The 20512-nt window shown below is 42.2% G+C and overlaps 2 protein-coding genes across 2 annotated transcripts in view; both read left to right on the top strand.

Moving 5' to 3' along the window:
* Positions 1 to 20512, top strand: part of LOC120959474 (Krueppel-like factor luna) — a 145287-nt gene that overhangs the window by 53332 nt on the left and 71443 nt on the right. The window lies entirely within an intron of this gene.
* On the top strand, positions 3948 to 5123 carry LOC120959475 (ficolin-1-A). Its single transcript, XM_040382893.2, has 2 exons — positions 3948 to 4722; positions 4789 to 5123. The coding sequence occupies exons 1-2, from the start codon at positions 4496 to 4498 to the stop codon at positions 4925 to 4927; spliced, it is 366 nt and encodes a 121-aa protein (XP_040238827.2). The 5' UTR covers positions 3948 to 4495; the 3' UTR covers positions 4928 to 5123.

Below are 20512 nucleotides of genomic sequence, written 5' to 3'. Positions count from 1 at the left end.
CCCAGACCGTGAGAAGGCAAATAGCAACGAGGAAAGAAACACTTTCGCTCACCATTCACTCGTTGCCGCGTATCAATCAATGGCGACGATCGCGACCATACCATCGAGGTGGCAGCCAGCGGCCGCATCGGCCGCGACAGGCAGTAACATCGATTAACTCCGTGTCACGTCGGGTGTGCACCGATGCACAACATGAGCACACTCTCCCGTACGTGATCATATAACATGACACGTTAGCAGCGGCGAGCCTCACACATGCGCGAAACACATCAATCAGATTCCTCTCACTTTCTTCGTCAAGCCGCAGCCACCACAGCTGCAGCATCTGTCAGGGGTCGTATTTGTCTTCCTTGTGCCCAGTTTGTGTGGCGAATTTTATCACTGTTTAACGGTCATGTAAAGGACATGTATTTTTTATTATAGACAGGCTGACAAAACTCAAAGTAAGAATTATTTTGTCCGAGCTAAAATATTAAATATAACAGCTTTACTATTTTTTAATTTTACAGAATAAATTATCATTGTCAGTAACAACATAATCGGTCATGATAGTTTACATTTCCACGGTCAAAATAAGACTACAATTTTATTTTTAGTCGTCATAACCACATACGCATATTCGCTAAACAACTATTTATAGCTTGACGTTTTACACGTCTTGCGTGGTAAGAGACTTACACTTCTTATCGGATGGTTGGACCATTTGAAAAACATATAGAACATATATAGCCTGAATTCTGATTCTTTTGTACAGTGACGGATTTTGTTTTGAGTTTATAAATGTTGACCCATCTTTCACAGTGCACGTGTTTCATTTTGGCTAATTAACGTTATGGGTCATTTAAAGCAACTGTTCTCTTAGTGCTGTAAAGGTACCCAACACTTATATTTCCTTCTTCTTCTCCAAAAAAATAATACACCCCCTTTCGGCGACATAATATGCACGATTGCGTTTCTTTTTCGTATTTTCACACCATCCCTTCTAATTTGCCTTTCTTGCGTCGGAACGCGCCGGAGATTGATCGGCCATCTTTACTGCTCTGACCATGTCACGTATTTTGTGCACGGCAGCACCCAACTACCTTCCCCGGGTGGAAAAATGGGGAAGCAAACTCCGCCACCATCGCCAGTGCGAACTCATGGGCTTTCGGGTTGATTGATTTTTAATTCAATTTACAAAGTTCTCACGACGCGTCAACGCACGGTGCACGGAGGCCGGTCACGGTGGACGTTACGCGCCGGTGCAAACAAGTTGCGCGCGCTGTAAGTGGGAACGTTAAAACTGCGAAATGAAGCGGGCGCAAAAAAAACGACAGCGGACGATCGACGAGAAGGGCCCTTGATCCTTCGGAGGGTTTTAGCGGGTTTTAGTATTTTTATTACACTTCGCTGCTCGCCACTCGAGCGAAGCGCATTAAGCTTTTCCCTTTCCTTCGCCGGGGAGGATGAGTTCTCAGATTGGAGCAGGGGAGGATCAGTGCTGGGAGGTGAAATAAATAAATAAATAAACCAGGTCACCAAGCACGATGGTACGGTGATGCGGACCGACTCCGTGCCACCCGGATCGTGATGAAACACATGAGTACGGCTTGGCGGAGAACCATCGAAAGTGAGCGATTTTATTTATTTTCTCGGTGTACCGTTGTCACCCAAAGATCGATGTACGATTCGGACAAACGGAGGGTGTCTGCCGGAGAGGAAACGCAGCAGCAGCTACAGCGGCAGAACACGTTTTCCTCCAACCCAGTGAAAGGATGCAGTGGATAGTTTATTCTTCTCTTCTCTAACTTCTCGAGAACGACACAAAATGTCCACATAGCTTTCGTGACGGTCGTGGTCAAACATTACCCTTTTTTAACTGCAACAGCAAAATGCTACATTAGTCTAACAACGCACGCTGGTCGACAGGGCTGTCGACAGTAGCATTTCTTGCACAATCAGCATTATGGGCAAGGAAAGCAGCATTACATGCGAAAAGTGTCCCTTGCTGCACAATCAAACCACAGCTCTGCACGATGCCGTGGGATGAGTAATGATGTTTATGCGAATAGCTATAACGCATATGTTTTGTGAAGTTCGTGGTTCAGGTTTGGTGCAATTGTTTTGATGGTGGTAAAGCTAAATCAGGAAGGTAAATTATGATTAATAGATGGTAAGCGATGCTGATGACATTTGTGAAACATTTGTTTGGTCAGTGGACCATATGATCGTACACGATCGTACACAAAATTTATTCATCTTCTGCTGAGGCGCATGCGGAAGCAGTTTCGTAAGAGGTATTGAGCGACTACTAGGCTCATGCTGAGATTTTCTAGCATATAGGTAAAACATTTAATAATGAAAAAAAAACAGTTCATAACTGTGTTGTGGTATATACACAGATATTATAAATTATTTTTGAAACCTGTACGTAGAACTGTTTACTTTGAATAATAAAAATTTACAAGAAATATAAGTATCTCCACACTTAAAATATTCTGTTTATTGAAACTATGCATCGACAACATATTATTATTATTTTTAATTTCTTCTTTTAAGCTTAAACATCATTTTACTCCACTAACAGTTGATCATTGCGATACAATGACAACCACTCACGAACACTAAAATTGATGATAAGGAATGCAGTTACTTCTTTCTACCTCACAAGATCTTTTTTTCTCATCACTACTTACCCCATTTGAGCCGTTTGACATTCCATTACCCCTTTGGAAACATGGAAATGGATTTCCTTTTAAGTGAATTTCATACAAATTAGACGCAATTACTGTACTACCAGGACCAACCCTTTTTCAAGTAGCTAGGTGAGGTCGAATGTAAACGACAACAGCAACAAAAAACAGGTTCACACTCAACAGCACAACGTTTGTTAGCTGGGAAGAGTGTACAAAAAACCGTTAAATTAAATTAGATAATTATACAAAAAGTTCCAACTCGTCACTAATGGATCGATTACGCTTTTTTGCTTCGTTCCAAACGGTTAGAGTGTCGTGCGTGGTTTCAGGCTGCGAATGTGGTGTGAAAATGTGATTCCGTCACTAGAGGGTTCTATTTTTTGCTGCTGCAGGCTACTCCGTTTTAATCCAATTACCACCAACACAGTACGCACGGAAGGTTGTATTGAGCCACACATCGATTGACATACGATTGACACTTTTTCGTTTGGTGGTCCAAGATTTGGTTGGGGTTTCTTTTTTTTTGCACCCACTGATTGCCGTACTGATGGCAATTCTCACGCATCACTTTGATACGGTCTTGTTTTCATCGGCTCGACGATCGGTAGGCTGTGCTGGCTAAGATGGTGCTCAAACTCCTAATTGAATATCACATCCATGCTAGGAGTAATATGGAGCTATAGATCTATTAAGAAGACTAAAATGTAAAATGGCAAAGTGCATCTAAGACGAATAAAGCGGAATTGTTCTTAATACCGTGTTTTAAACATTGAGCTCTGATTTTTTTTAAATAGAGCATAATAACCTAATCGTATTGAAAATTGATATTGACCCAATCTGCCTTAGTTGCAGAAGAAAAATACTACATACACTCTTATCATTTGAACATACTTAATAAACGGCAGAATGAGTTTATGAGCCAACTTGTTTTATGAGAACGATCTATTGTCGAACCTACTAAGGGTCGGTCTGCTTTCACTATGTATAATCAAATCAATTACCTTTGGTTTAGGTAAAAATCTTGATTAAACTTGTTGGTCTAGCACACGTGAATCATTCTGGTTTGGCAAAAATCTTGACCTTTTTCCAATGGTCAATATTTAATTTGTCCGTGTTATGTTTCCATGTAATCACCCAGCATTTGTTGAATAATAGCGCCTTGTACTGATAGCACTATCTGGGAAGCGCTATACAGGAAATTCCAATAGGAACTTTGAATTCCTTTTCAATGTTTACCAAACTGCCACAATCAGCAAACCATTCAGTAATGGTCAAACCGTGCATCGCAACGGACCGAGTTAATTTCGCTCGGTAAAATTGTGCAGCAAGTTACACGATGAAATCAATAAACATAATAAAAGTTGCAGTTATCTGTGCTCTGTGTATATCGCAACTGGAAGCAGCCACGACATTATCAGGATTTGGATTTGAGCTATTGCAATCGCAGTTGGTAGCATTTGAGTCACGTATGCACACAACTGGAACAACTGCAACTCAGCGTGAAGCAAACTCAACTCGAGCAAGAACGTCTGAAACAGGATTTTTTTCAAAAACTCGCACATCAAGACTCTGGAGTATATTTGGTGCAACTTATCCGATTTTCCAACGAATCGTTTGAAGTGTTTCGCGATGGGTCCAACAACCATGGCTACGGTAGCAATTGGACCGTCTTCCAGAGAAGATTTGATGGTACGGTTGATTTCAATCGCAACTGGACGGATTACAAAAACGGATTCGGTAATTTATGGGGTGAACATTGGTTAGGCCTCGAGAAACTCAAGAAAATACTGGACACAGAACGCCATGAGTTGCTCATAGTGATGGAAGACTTTGAAGGTGTAACGGCTTTCGCGAAATACGACAACTTTATGATCGGTAATGCGAGTGAAAAATATCGGCTCAAATCACTTGGCCTACACACAGGCATAGTGGGTGATTCGTTTAGCAGCCAGTTGAACTGTAACTTCACTACTTTTGACCAAGATGCTACTACCTTATGTGCTGCAACTTTTAAAAGTGGCGGGTGGCACTCCAACTGCTATCAAAGGTATTTAAAAAGGCATGTAAATGTTTCTTTTTATCATACTTCATTACAACCTTTCTCTTCTTTTAGCAACCTGAACGGTATATACATGAAGGGTGGAAAGCAGGATTCAAATAAAGGAATACACTGGTATTACTTCCGAGGCTATCGTTATTCATTGAAGGCTACCAAAATGATGATACGGCCGTATAATCACGACAAAAAATAATTGTAACTATACATCAAATAAGTAATGACATCCGACATACTACACGTGGGCAAGCAAAACAAACGGTTTTAAAATCTATTGAGATTTTTAAAAAATCATATTTTTTTATGTAGCCTTAGTCCCACCATAAGAAACATAATAGACTTTTTCTTTGGTTTTGATCATGATTATTGTGATAATAATAATAAAAAACATATTTAAATAAACCAAACTTGCCATACATATTTTTCAAACCATAATGCTTTACCTAGTCTGTACACTATACTAAATTGTTTCAACTTTTTTTTTATTCAGAAAGAACGGCTTCGGCCGTATTGCTTAAATGGTTTCAACTTAGTCTACACTAATGTAAAGCATAATGAGAAAATGCTTTAAAGCTACCTTCATACGCTTTCATGTGTATCAAAACATCTCCACTCGTCAAGAGCAGTGATGAAATCTCCCCAGAGTAGAAACCCGTTTAAAACTTACCTACTACAGTGTATATCCACTAACTCATGGGACATCTCGTCTTTTCGCCGTGTACCACCCTAATTAGAGCTCATGTTGAAGTAAAAGGCAAAACGGTGCCACCCACGAGGACCAAGCAAGTCACAAAATCGTGGACAGTTCGTCCAGAGATGGTGGTATGAAGATACCCAATTAAATTAACACTTCTCCTCCTTTTCTTCACAGTTTGCCAATCCTCTGGCGTTGCTTTTAGACATGCGTGTACCTAAACGTTTTCCTCTTTCACTGGTAGATGCTAAACTTTGATTGTGTTTACAATTTTAATGTTCAACACGTCAAACTCTTACAAAAGAGATCTTCCACCGATCGATGACTTAGCCGGGGGGTTTGCCCACGAAATTTTAGATTATCGTTTCAAGGAACCTCCTCCCAAACGGATCATTTACGGAAAGGCAGATGCGTCGTGTTGGACTATTGTGTTTTGTCTTCCTCACACCCTCTCTGCTCTGTTCACTGTATTAAGTACTCGTGCGTCAATCGTAAAGTTCCAGCAAAATGTATCCTTTCTGCACATCATCTAACGCACCTCAACAACCAAGACCAAAACAAAGCAAAGCACTACGTTTCACCAAAGCCTCAAACGTTACTATCTTAATCTTGACTGGTTTGAGTGACCTTTCATGTGGAAGGCGCTTGTGAGTATTTAATCACCGCCCAGACCTGATCACTCGAAAGCCATTAAATAGGGCGTAAAATTGATTTCGATACGAGACCCTCCCTCGGAAAACGTTGATGTCGGGTCGTACTTTTAATGATAATCAAGCGAATGCGTCCAAACATGACGCTTTATGCGCGTAATGAGATCCTCCACGGTTTCATAGGGTCGAGATACTATAACGGGCTGTCCCTTTAGGATGCTTCGTTAAGGGGCGTCGCTGGACATCTGGTGCAATTACTAAAACAAAAACCAGAGCCAAAACGACGGCTTGCTGTGCATGGTATCAGAACTAAGTGCGGTACAACTCGCCGTCGCTGGCAGCCGTTTTAAATCTTATGCGTCGATCGGATACCCTGAATGTACAGCACGGTTGCGTGCGTGCAAAAGCGTGCGTGATTGAGATAGGATCTTGTGGTTTTCTTTTTTTATATGCACTTCACGACATCCGATCGTACCGGGTCCGATAATGATTTCGATAATTACCCTCTTCGCGTCGATATTCGAGACGACGGGTTCCAGATGACTTCTAGGTTGCCATTCGATTGGAGCCAAGCACAGTTCGAGGCAAGCATTCACCGTTTCAGGAATTAAGACACCCAAGCTGGTGGCGGTTTTGGGGCTACCAACATAGTTTACCACCAGCAGCAGTGGTCCCCCATTATCTACCTCCTTCTTGCCCGAGACGAGTCCAATGTCAATGGTGCGCTGAGCTCGTCGTGGTAGTATAATTAAATATCATTTAGCTCTACTTTTTGATTAATTTAATTAATTGCGCTACGATCGATCAGTCCGACCGAACCCAAACACTTTACTGCCTCCGTACGGTGTCACCGGTAGCGGACACCTTCGACCGGCAAAGAGACCGTCGGACACGCAACCAAGCTTCCACGATGTTTACGTTCGGCATAAAATCGGCCCCCCGACACAAGTGCACCCTCCGCTTCAGAGCTAATGATTGATCGGCTCTTCTAACACGACTCCTCTCCCGTTCTTCTCTCTTTCCCAGGTAAGGAAAGATCTGCCGTCTCGGTCCCATGTATCGCGTGGAAAGCGTCAACGTTAAAGTGTCTTCGTGTAGCCGAAATCGTCAAGAAGCTAAACAACAGCCGCGGCAAAAACAAAACCGAACACATACCACTAATGAGTTAATCTTCTCCCCCTCCCCGTCTCACCCCCTGTTTCGATTGTAGATACGCTACATAAAGGGTGGAAAGGGCAGTCTGTTTGAATGCCCTGTTGATTTGAGGTTGTGGAGGCTGGTCCGAGGGTCAGCCCGCTGACCAAAAACGGAAGTTTAATGGTTCACCCAAAAGATCGCCTCTAGCACCGACCGACATAACCGCAAACTCCTGTCCAGGGCCCTTTTTGAAGTGCTCCTGCCTTTCCACATAAAAGCTCACCGAGCCCAAAAGGAAGCCTCTGACCTACGACCTCGCAGTGCTCGAAATGAAGCTAATGGTGTGCTCTCACACACCCACTTTCAATCGGTAGAGCTTTTTTGTATGTGCTCCAGATCGGTGGAAACTGCTTTGATTGCTAGGACGTACCCGACGATACGCCACGCCTAACCATACCCGCCTGCACTCATTAGCGGTAATAAATACGACCCGCTTCGGTGGAACGCGCTTCGACCGTGCTGACCTCGAAGTAATTAGTTCGAACAGACGTACAGAGGTACGTACCGGGCCGAAGTGTTAGAACTTCCATCTACGGGAAACCAGCAAACGGCCAGAAGGTTTTACCGTAGCGCACCGTTCGGGCTCCCTTGTTTGGGCATTCTGTAAGGCGGAGGTTACGGTTAGGGATCCTAAGGCATGCGAGTTTCGTCATCCTTAGGTCAGCAGGATTTATGTTCATTGCGATGACGTTGTTGACTTCATTTTCGTACATGTTAGAATCTCATTATTTCGTGCCATTTTGGATCGGTTTTTGTTTCGAAAATGGACGTTTCTACTGTCGTACAGGTACACCGTACCGTATTTTTATCTACAGAGTAGTAGGAAATTTACGTCTAATCACTTCATATTATAAGAAATCTCACATTGTCCAAGCTGAAAACAACTAAATCTTAATCGTTTGTCAGTTTTATTTACAACTCTGTACCTACTACTCTTAGCCCCAACTAACAAGTTCGTGTGCAGCTGGGTCGCTGGTCTGAAGTGATTTGTTAGAAAACCTATGTACCACCACGAGCGACAATAAAGTAGTACACTCGTGTTACACAAAAACCCCATACTTTTGCGGTTGCATAAACCGAAGTAAGCACATGTGAAACCTCTACAAAACCGTCGGTCATTCAACATTCAATCCACCTTTCCACGTGTAGAAGCCCGGCAGCTCAAAACGAGGAAAGGACTCTGGAGCACCACACGGTAAAGCTATTCCAGCAGATATGTGGTGACACTTCTCGGCACTCCCGTCTCTTCCAACCCGATGTGATTCATTTTGCAGATCCTACGGTCAAAACGGATTGCTTTTGGAGCCAACCCCATGCACTGTTTGAAAGGAAAGATTGAAATAAACAGTTACCAAGCGAAAAATCCACACATTCGGTAACCATCCCGAGTGCATGTCTTTACTGTCGCGAGGATCCACAGCACCCAGACGCGCCTCCTCACGATCTGTACCATCGTGTGTACCAACAAAGAAGAGAAAGCTCTAGTCATCGATCCACACCAGATTCCGTGAAGCGCTTTTCGAAAGCCAGCGCGAAACGAATGTGTAGAACAATATTTCCATAAATCACCAAGTCATCTCTCCTTCGTGCGGGTTGATCCACCAACTGTAGAGCTTTGTTCCGCCAGGCGATCCGCTTTTCAAACGGCGCCCAGGAGTTTCTCTCCTTCTCTGTTCGATCTTTATGGATCGATTTGGCTGGGAAAATGTTTTACCATTGCTAAGTCCTGGTACGCTTGCGGCAAACACGCGCTTACACCTATTGAAGACAGTTGACATGTGCCTTCTTCTTTGCTGAACCTCACCGACGCCCCTGCTTCACTGGTTCGATTGTTTCCCAGCAATCATAAATTAATTAAAGACCATTATGTCCATCAAGGTGGGCTTTCTTGAAGTTTCCCACCAACGTCTTTCACTTGCGATGTAAGATTGTGACTGCATGTGAGAGATAGTGCTGTGATGAGTTGCCTCGATCAGAAGAAAATAAAAGCGTCAGCGGCTCTGGATACACCCAAAGATTGGGCATGCTTTGTTTGCGTGTTTCAATAAGCTCTATGAAATGAAAATGAAATACGGAACATATTGATGTTGTGTTGTTGGTGTTGTGTGTACATGTTTTATATAATTCTATTTATGTTATGTTATGAAATATTGTCAACCATTTTTGTAATTTGCACGTACTGTAAAAATAATTCGATATCAATACTTTAACATGACAACCAAAGATCGGTAATAATAAGGAAACAATGTTTTCAATTACATTACAGAGTAACAGAATACTTATATGCTCAGATATAAATATTCCAAACAGTATTAAATGAATAAATTTTGTATCTGCTTTAACGCAGTATGTAGATAAGTTACTATGATAACACTAAAACATACAAACAATATAAACAAATAATAAACGTTTCATTTGCCTGCGCTTTTGATACTTGCCATCATAAACGATCCAAGAAGCAAAACGGTTGAGCAATCAAAGGATTCAGTCTGACGAATAATTTATTATTGATTAGAAAACTGGTACAAGTTGTTCCTTTTTTCTAGTAAGAATAGTACATTAAAGTAAAGATACTATTAAAAATAGTAATGCTGGGTTAAATAAAGTTCAGCTGCTTAAAAAAGTGAATAAACATTTCTATATCCAAAATAAAGAAGAAAATGATTCTCATACTAAATTGAAAACAACTTGTACGGACAAAAAATACCAAATCACTGGCACCTGTGCCTGATTGAAAAACACACACACAAAATCACGGAACCAATCCTCAGCAGCAAACAAGCCCACACGCATTTTAGTGATTCGCCTCACTCACAAGCAAATATTGCCGTAATGCATGTACCCGCCCGCTAGTAGTTTCTTTGAACCACAGAATGTTCCGCATATTTGCTGCCCGGTGTCCCAAGGTGTCTTGGGCGGCACAATTGATTGAACAAATTAAAAACGCAAGCCCCGAACGGCATAACCGCAGACGCCAATGCCGCCGTCACCGACCGCACCAACCAACTGGGACCAAACCCTCAGTGGCGGCAAGAAGTCTTTTTTGTGCCGATCTCTTCGAAGGCAAACGGTAAGGCGTGTCACCGCACGATGGCAGCCCGAAAGCCGGCCGACTGTGAACCATATTCCGTCACCAAGCGATGGAGCTGCTTCCACAGCACATGACTTGGCTAAAATACCGCCGGCCCGCTTTACATGTTACAGCTGGCGGAAACCGCATGGGCAGCTGATGCTGCTCCCTTTTCTACATGCCACGCACATACGCACACGCGTGTTAATAACTGTTTAACGGAATTAGCATCAAGAGCATTAGCGGAGGGTTGGCTTTCGTAACCTAGGGATCCTCTGAGATGCGGTGCGCGCACACGGAGAACCGTTCATATCCGCCAAGCAAGCCAAGCAACGCGGTCTGATCACGCCTGTCATAACAATGGACGTGTATATCAGCGTGCGATCAGATCCAACGCCGGTCGGCAAGATATTTCGATCGATTCGTCAAGAGAGGACACAATAGGGTGCAGGGTTCGATTTGTAACGCTAGAGGGAGGCACGCTGGTGGAGTTGGCGGAGCAATGTGGGTGCGTGAGGAACGTGTTGCTTACGCGCTTGATGCGTGATGAGTGCGTTTATCTGTGTGCTCACTTACTGTTGTTGGTACGTTTTTGTAGTATTTCTTATTCATCGTACATTGTAACGGTGGCTATTCTTATATGAATAATATTTTGAAAGAGGAGTGTCACTCAATTGTGAAATGTTTACCGCACCCAACCTTTTTCCAAGCAACCTTGAACCAGCCATTTTTCAAACTGTCGTCTATCATGCCTCAAATATTTTCTTTACAAAACTAATTTTTTTCTAGTTTTTGCGTTTTTACTACATTGCGTTGCGCCATGCTTACTACATTGAAACTTCGTTATTTAATTATTTACTTATTTTCTATGTTTTTTTTAAAATAATTTGCTTAATTATAAATCACTATCATTGTTCATTTATATTATTCTGTCTGTTTACTGCAAATACCTAAAGTAAAAAATACCTAAATTGATGAGTATTACTTAACAGCCCCAAATCTGCTATGGGGTTCGAGTTGGCTATTTGAGACGTATCGTTTTATCGTGTTATTTCATTGCACATTTATTGCTGTACCTTCGTCCTCATGCCGATCTGTACAAGCTTTTTTTTAATACAACACTACCGTATAGTCAGTGCTTCTTACCGAGGAATGCAAATATTTGTTTGAAATCCCATTCACCGTAAATATTACACAACTGCTAACTTCCTTTTACAATGTTTGAAATGTTTTATTTTCATTCACAATGATTCGTCACCTTTTGTTTGTACTAATGTCTAATTTTACGCTTCATCATGTGGAGCCGCACGTCCAACTAAGCACAATTTTGTTTATGATATTTTTTTTAAACTTTCCTACGCGCTCTACACCCACTTTCGCAAACAACTTCGCGGCATGACCACGGTGTCCAATTTCGGACATTCTCCGACACCCATCTGTCACAGCTAATTAGCTTCAATTATAACGTACGTATCTTCGAACGACCATTAAAAGACCACCATCAAACCGTTCATCACTTTCACTCACTCACTATAGCCGGAGAGGTCCTTCCATTCTCCGGCCAACAATGAGCCGTGTGGATCACAATCGGCATTAAAAAAGAAACAGTCAACCTCAAACGCTGATGCTTCTTGAAGGCAACAATCGAGTTGCTCTAGAAAGTGAAAGAGGATTTTTGTTTTTTTAGTTTTGCGACATTAGCTCCAGATCTGTTCAATGTCGCGATTGAAAGAAACGCTGATGCGTGCGCGTCACTGTACGCCTGCTCATTACAATTAGGTTACTTTCTTGGATTTTTTATTTATTTTTTATCAAGTTTCGTACCCAAGAACCCGAGGATGTCAACCAACAAAAAGAACGCATAATTAATGTAGTTCACACAACGCACCTACCTTTCACCGCAGTGCGTGCTCACGCTGAGATAATGGGTATGTATATTTGGACCAGAACTGTACACTACAGCACGCACAGGAACGATTTTGCAATTGCGATAATCATAATTTATTGTGAATGGTGCGTAAAGCGCGTAGACAATGCGTGATCACAATGTGTACAAAGATCCACGACCACTCCTGGCACGGCAAAACCAGATACTGACGCACTCCGGGAGGTTCTGCGCATTCAACTTTTACCGATCTTGTTAGCCACAGGCCGGTACAATTTGGCATTCAGCAGCAAAGAATAACAGGCAATTTATAATAATTTTCTACACGCCCTACACCCTTCCACCCATTCATATGGCATGCAAACCAAACAAACATGACTCACGCAGAAGCCAGCAGAATCAGGAAAGAGAGCCTGAACTCATGGCTTTGTGCGGGAGGCATATATCCTTTCTTTCTGCCCGCTAAATTGCCCGTTGACCATGGGCCAAAATAAAACCACCTTTTTTTTACCATGGGCCTGTACTGTCTTACGAGTGTGCACGGGTATGGTTTTATATGTCGCGTACTTTCCAGCCCAAAAACCACAACCAGCTAGCCAGTGCAGCCCCACCCGAGGGCGGGGTCCTCAGCGTTGTTTACGCTGTGTTGCTCCTTGGCAAGGTGTTCTCTTTTAGTTTTGGGATGCCTGGTCGGAACTCAAAATGCTGTAACCGGTTTCGGGAGCCACGCCATTCAAAAACCGCAGGCGCCGTTACTTTGCGCACACGCGCGTTGTAAACAACTATCACGCAGAACGAACGATTGCTCCGTTTTGTTTCATTGTCGGTTTTATTTTTGTTATTTCCTCGTACCATTTGTTTTACGCTTCACGTTACGTTTTGTTTGGGTTTTTACAATTTCGTACACCGTGTCCTCCGATCGATGGCGAGGACGATGATCGAGTTCTGGGCAGAAGGTGGGAAGTTGATCCTTTTCCTTTTTTGTTTTGCTCTCAGACACAACGGAATCTTTCGTTGGGCTATTTTTAACCGTTTCAGGGAGATCCTTTCGCTTGACCGTCAGAAACCAGTTGCGTCTCAGGGCGTTGGTAGTGATGCTATTTTAGGGGTTAATGCTGAAACAGGTTTGAAATTCTTTGCATTCACTTACCTGTGTGTAATGAATACTTGCTATGTTTCCTTTTTTCGTTGTCTTTTAGTTGTAACACTACATTTCAGTTGTGAAATTTGTGTTCACTGTGATTTTAAAACTGTTCTAATCGCTTTAGTCCTTGTTTGTTGATTGAAAACCTTTCTATTTCCAATGGCTTACTTCAGGATTGATTTTAATTTTGGATTAATTTTGGACATGTTTATTATGTTTATTATTTCTTTTTGCAGTCTATTAGTGTTTATATGAGTTCATTTATTTGTAAGTTATTTATAAAGCTATTATTGTATATTACTTGTTATATGTGATGTATATAAACCTATGGAGGTTTCATTTAGATTTCCACGGAACCAAGCATGAGAACAGCAGTGTTTAATCGTATTTTTGTTGATGTTTTACATAAATTCGGAAGTAAAAAATATATTTCATGCATATAATTATCACGAATAATGAAATACAAAGGAGTCATGAACCATTCAATCTTTCATTATACTATCGTACCATTTGACAATGTGGTCAATGTGTATTCAAATGTGAACAATACTCTGTTCATGTATAGAGGAATTGCAACACGCTATAATAAAATGATAGCAAAAGGTACGATAAAACTGCGGTTCAATATATTTTCAAATAAATTCAAGCTATCGAGCACCATCGATTTGGCTCTGCAAAAAAGTAAGCTGAACACATAATTTTCCCCGCACCAATTGTCTTCAAATCGTCCAGAAACATCCACCAAAGTGATAACTAGCGCAGAGGGGTGGCAAAGGCTCGATGAGTGTAAAAGCATAATTTACTTTCAATCCGCACCAAGCGAACGTCACCAAACACGACGCAAGCGGAGAAGGGAAGATAAATCCGAAAGTAGCTTTCTGTCACCTCCACAGTCGTTGGCTACTGGCTGCCCAAATACCCACCAGCTCAAACCTTTGCCACAAAGATGAAGAAGCTCGTCGCATGTTGGAATTATCGAAAGGCGTGCGTTGTACTTTGGAAGTGAGTTTTTTTATGGGTGGCTCTTCCTTGCCTTACGAATGCTGTGCTATTCACGCATTCACTTCAATCACATCGCGGAGGCCGCACGCCTGCTTGCATGCTCTACCCTACTGGGTACCGCAACCGGTGATGCTGCTGAACCCGCCGATGATGATGATGCGTTGCGCATCGATTTGCGTTCTCACGTATAAAGGCCGCCCCGTCGACCTGTGCGCAGACCAGCCGTACACACCGGTGATGAGGGTCAATTAGGGCGAAACATCTTCCCTGCGCGTATACGCCACAAACCGACAGCCGGAAAGGAAAAGCTGACCGCTCCGGATGTAAAGTAGTCAAAGGTCTTTTCGACAGTACCACCCATTTTCTTCTCCAGCTCATTCCCTCCTCCCACCCTTATCCGTTTTAAACTCAGTTGAACGCGTTAAAGTCATTTACGATCGAGACCTCTGCCCTCCTCCACGATACATACGCCGCCACCTCACAGCATAACCATCCTCCAAACAAGGTCGTTGCCAAATGATGCGCACGAACCTTGGTGGTTGCGCATGTCCGTTCCGTTAATGTGGTGGCGAACTTTCCGCTCCGAACTGCGGCAAATTACTTACCCGTTCGTCATTGTCGTTGGACGTGTGGTGATCAAAACGTGTTGTTTTTTTTCTCCCCGACCCTCCGTTAAGTGCGGGTGTACGTTCGATTTCAAATCCTTGGGTACGATGCTTCCCATAAGTTACGCGCAAATGTAAGGCGGCTGTAAATGAAGGTGTACAATGAAAAGCCAAGCCTTCGGGCAGCAACGATCCAATGCGAGTGGTTAGGTAAAAGCGTTTCGGACACCATTTCGGGCAAGGAAAAAGTGACCCCGAAAGCGAAAGTGACCTGGTCTAAGGCATTGCCTTTTTTTACTGGGCTTTTCGATAATTTGTTGTATAATTATTGATTTGAAAATGGATTGAAAAAAACAACAAAACTTGTTTCTAATTGGATTCATGGTGAACGTTGAAAGCGGCAAAGTATTCCATTCCAGATGTGTCAAATTAATTTCACCAGTGAATCTTTTATTAACCGGCACACCTCTTTTTCGGGTCACATTATCGAATCCCAGGGCTACAATATATTGTGTTCCAAGTATTCAACACTTTTGTTTGCATGACTACTGCAAAACGTTTTAGGATGTTGAAGTAAAATGTATTGGAGAAAAATAAAGTTTAACAAACAATCGTAAATAAATTACATTCGTTAATATTGAAATAGACCTTGCGTGAAAGAGAACGTGAGGTTTTGTTTTTTAGCTACATTTCAATTAATATTTATCAGAAAATGGCTTATCGCACACCAGGAGTAAATATATTCTTCTTCTTCTTCTTCTTCTTCTTTGGCTCAACAACCGATGTCGGTCAAGGCCTGCCTCTACCCACTTGTGGGCTTGGCTTTCAGTGACTAATTGATTCCCCCCATAGCAGGATAGTCAGTCCTACGTATGGCGGCACGGTCTATTTGGGGATTGAACCCATGACGGGCATTTTGTTAAATCGTACGAGTTGACAACTGCACTACGAAACCGGCTCAAAGTTAATCTATTCCTTAACTATTTAGGCTGTAAAACATATTGCAACAATGAATTAAATGCATTTCCTGGTGATTCACCGCTAACCATTATTTTTTCACCGTGAACAAAGCGGGGAATCACAAGGAAATGCATTTATTATATTATTTTAAAATGTTTTATGTTTCTGTTCGATGTATTTTTTAGTCTAAATAGTTGGGAAATTGAATTTCCTTTCTTTTGGTGAACAAAATGTCTGATTAATATTTGTTATCTGAATATCCTGATTAATATTTAATGAAATATAGTAAACACACACACACACCAAATTTCACGTTCAATTTTACTAGAGCTGTAACCCGAGTTTAAGCTTTACGAAGCATCGTCGATGGCGATTGGCCAAAGAGTAGGTGAAAATTCTAATAAGAGAAAAAAACACCGAAGATCAATTTTAAAAAATCCAATTGTTCATTTTGAAAACAGTTTTCATAAAATATCAGCTTATGCAACAATGACAGTTTTGCTTTTTGCCATTGCTGAGTATTGATGAATATTTTGAAATTTAATGAGTTTTAAGAATACTCTTTGAATAGTTAAATCATAATCTTATTTTTTTAAATAAAATAAACGCCATGCTGATAAAATCTTCGGATTTTAATCCTTCAATATATTTGTCTTCCAATCGAATCGAACTAGCCCGCCCAGTAACACAAAACAGTTAAAATTATCATAAATCCAAACACTTCACAAAAATCCATTCACCTGACTGCTTTTTTCCATTTACCAGTCGTAAAAAGATCCAATTATGGACGCGAAATAACGCACAATATTTTGCAGCCAAACGAAGATCGTAAAATCATTCAGTCAAGATCCTTCTCGCCCCATATACCATCAAAGTATCATCCAAAACACGCGACCAAAGCGAAGCAGATGAGTCTGTTAATTTGGTCCACTTTTCGAAATGTGTTGATGGCATACGAATTTGGTTCTTTTCTAGGCAAACTTTTACGACCCATTTTTCCCTATGCTCTCTTTTGTGGGTGAATTACCTGTTTTTTAGTTTATTTCACCTATCCGACGAATATAAGTGAGTTTTTTTTTGCCTTGATACAGGATACAATCGTCGGCGAAAATATGTAAATAGGTATCCCTCTGCTGTAGCTTATCTTTTATCGACTTGCAGAGATGGTATTGAACCACACGTCTCAAGAACACGTTGCAAATTAGATTCCCAATCCGATTTCCAGTCTCGTTTGCTTGTTTGGTTCTTGGGCATGGCATAGCATGGGCATGGACACACTGTTATAAATTATCGTTTATTAGTGTTGCATGCTTGTAAACCAAGGCTGTCAATTGATACAATTAACAATCAACAAAAGCATAAATATGGTTATAAAAGCAGTCGATACGGCTCATTCAGTTTGACACACTTTGTAAGTGATATTTGAAACATCATGCTTTAGTCACCGAGAAGGCTAATTTACTCATGAAAGCTTTTAACCTGCGGTTTTGTCAAGTGAATATTCAAGTGTCTCCAACGAGCTAATCCGCTATAGAACAATACAGCCAACTCAGGAAATGATCGGTGTCATAACGATCATAATGCCCGTCAGTCCAGATCGTCCAATCAATCATTATTTGCATCGGCGTGCAAACGTACAAGAGGGCAAAAGCCCTACCCCTAAGAGGTCGGAATGGCTTAGAATCGTCCTCTGACGGGTAATTCAAATCCGGCTGCTAGGCTTACGTTCTGTTACCCTTGTTCCCAAAAAAGGGAAGTCCAATTTGTTTGAGCGAGCTCCCAAAAGACAATCGTTACCAATCAATCGTGTACCCGTGACAGTACGGGTACGGTAGCCTATTTTGGGCTTGACCGCTCCCAAGAATTGTCAGCGCACGTACGCAGTTGAAGCCACACACTGCTGCCCGTCTATGGGCAGGTTTCGACAAATAGAAGCCCCCGCGACCGTCAACATCTAGGTGAACTATAATCGCTTCAAATCACTTCCAGCAGGAGTTAGAAAAGTGTTTGAAGCATTGTTGACTGGAGTTCTAAGCATGGCACGAAACAGACTTGTTAGACGACATTCAGGCTCTAGACAATATTATCTTGTAGTGAACAATCATACAATTTGCTATTGAATTGTTGCAGTTGCAGTTGACCTACATTGTTCTAGCCTACGGTCACTAATAAAAGAGATGAAAATCTTATAGATTTGCAACCAATGGTTGGAAATCTTTGCTATGTTACGAAAGTCTAATAACTATGATGATTTGAGTATAATAATGAATTTGTACTAAGCTAAGACTCTTTAATAGTTAGAATCAGGCCTTCTAGCAGCATAACTTTACTCCGATGTCGAAAACTCCCGCCCTTAGTTCCCCATTGATTTATAAACGGCCTATTCATGTTCTACCCACTTCCCCCGTATGCCTATCCTCCATCATGCTTGCTCTAGCTCGTGCCGCACGTGCCCTACATGGAAGGTGAATCGAAAATCAATCAATTTCAAATTCGTTACATTTTTAACACGCACCTTCTGCTAACGAACATGTTGCTGATTCTAGGAGGCATAAGGCCACCGCACTGCAGGGAAAGTGTATGTGCGTACCTACCGTGCGGCAGTCTGGCTGGCCAGAACATTCACGTCAGTGGCAAGGTCTAGCCAAATATCTAGAGCACCCTGTCCGTGATCGTGGCCACTCCGCACGCATCTCAAACGGGTGGGCACACTCTCGAACCGATCCGGATCCGGTGCGTTAGAAAGCCCAAAACGTCTAGCCATGGAACGCTAGCCATGGGCCGTCGGGTAGTAACCAAATTTGCTCAGCACCGCCAAACTCCAATGGACGCGCGTAATTGTGCGCGCATAGTGCGGGTGCGCAAGCACTCACGCCGTCTGCGTAATGGCCTTTTCCCACGCCATTCGCCGGCGAGACCTCCCCTCTCTCTCTCTCTCACCAACACCAAAAGGCCCCGAGACCGAGTCAAGTACGCCTATCGGCGATGCGTACGCACCCGATTTCTAGTGACCTTCGATTTTTCAATTATTCATGTGCGGGTAAAGCTGAAGAGTATCCCCGCGCCGTTATTTCGTCAGCAATAACCATCGACAATGATGGCTAAGGTCAGGCTTTCGAGACGAACCTTACCACCCCCCGCCTGCCATTACAAGCAGGAAGTTTGGAATGATTCTTGGGCCGGATCTCGAGACATCGAAGCATCCGTTCGAAGCAATCGTTTTGGCTTCGCTGATGAAGGAAATACATTATCCCTCCTACTTTAAACGATGCTAATCGTGGAACGTTCTCCACGAGACTGCTTCATCCACGGTGAGACTAGCCCGTGAGAGATGCGTTGTGATGTTTGATGGCAGCAGGAACATACTTCTCCAGTGCCTTCACTTCTCCGACAGAATAAACCAAACGAGCAAGACTCTTGCTGTACAAGTGAAAGGTGCTCACTGATACGAAAGGTAGCGCGTACCCACTAGACAGCTAACACAGTTCACCCTTACCCTGGCAATGGCATTCGGTGCCTTTCTGCGAGTGTATGACTATGAACAAGATTTATGAGCCTCGCGTCTAGTCTCGCGCAAAAGCCCGTCGAATTGAAACTTGCACACCTGTAACGGCTCGGTGGTGATTAATCTGCTCATCGGCTGGCCAGACGGGAATAAAATGTTGCACCAGTACCTGCGATCGCTGCCCAGGGCCTAGGCATCCCCTCCCCTAGTAAACCCGGTAATGTTTAGTCCGGACGGTAATGTTTAGTTCTGGACCTAGTGAGTGGCTTTGATGAGGGGAAGAAAGAGCTTAACAGAGCCGTTCTGTTCGCTAGTCACAGGTTCTTCTTTTTTTTTCAATTAAATCAGGCGTTAAATGATTAACCTGCCCAGATGCTCCGATTGCTCATGCTCATTTGTGTTGCACCGATTGAACCGGATTTGTCGTAGATCCGTACAGGCGCTAAAGGTCGAAGTTAAGGGCTATAAATTATGGTTTCAAAGTGGGCATAACTGGTCGCGAAAAAGGATGTAAGTTTTACTGTCGAAGAGATGGAATAAAACGGTCTTGTTGATCCTTGTGTTTATGTTCTTAAAAACATAGAAAATGTTCAGGTGCTGTATCTAACATACTCACCGTCTCTCACAAGGCCGAACGGAATCGATTCCCATCCAGACGAAACCATTCCACCGTAGCAAGAGCTTTATGAGATTGTTGTGTAATATTAGTATAAAATCGAGATTTGTGTATACAGTCTTAGCCGAGTTACGCGAATAATGCGTTCCAGGGACATTTGCGTATGTCGAATAGTATCACGTTTTTCTCTAAAATGTACATGGAAAAAAGTTTTTTATGATTAAATATAACAATAAAAATAATAATGAACATGGAATTATTACTTGTGTGTGTAGAAGTTACCACATAATTTGTGTAGAAAATACGGTTATTTCAGTGTATTTTGCGATTTCTAACTTTTAGCAAAACTGCAATTTATTTTAAATTTGGCAATTGTTGGAGGAAAACGAGCAAATTTCTCGTATGCGTCTCGTAACTCTGGAGAAGACTGTATTGACTTGATTGATGCCGGCA

The sequence above is a fragment of the Anopheles coluzzii genome, chromosome 3 (assembly GCF_943734685.1).
Source record: "Anopheles coluzzii chromosome 3, AcolN3, whole genome shotgun sequence".
Lineage (NCBI taxonomy): Eukaryota > Metazoa > Arthropoda > Insecta > Diptera > Culicidae > Anopheles > Anopheles coluzzii.
This window is presented reverse-complemented; position numbering and strand designations above follow the sequence as displayed.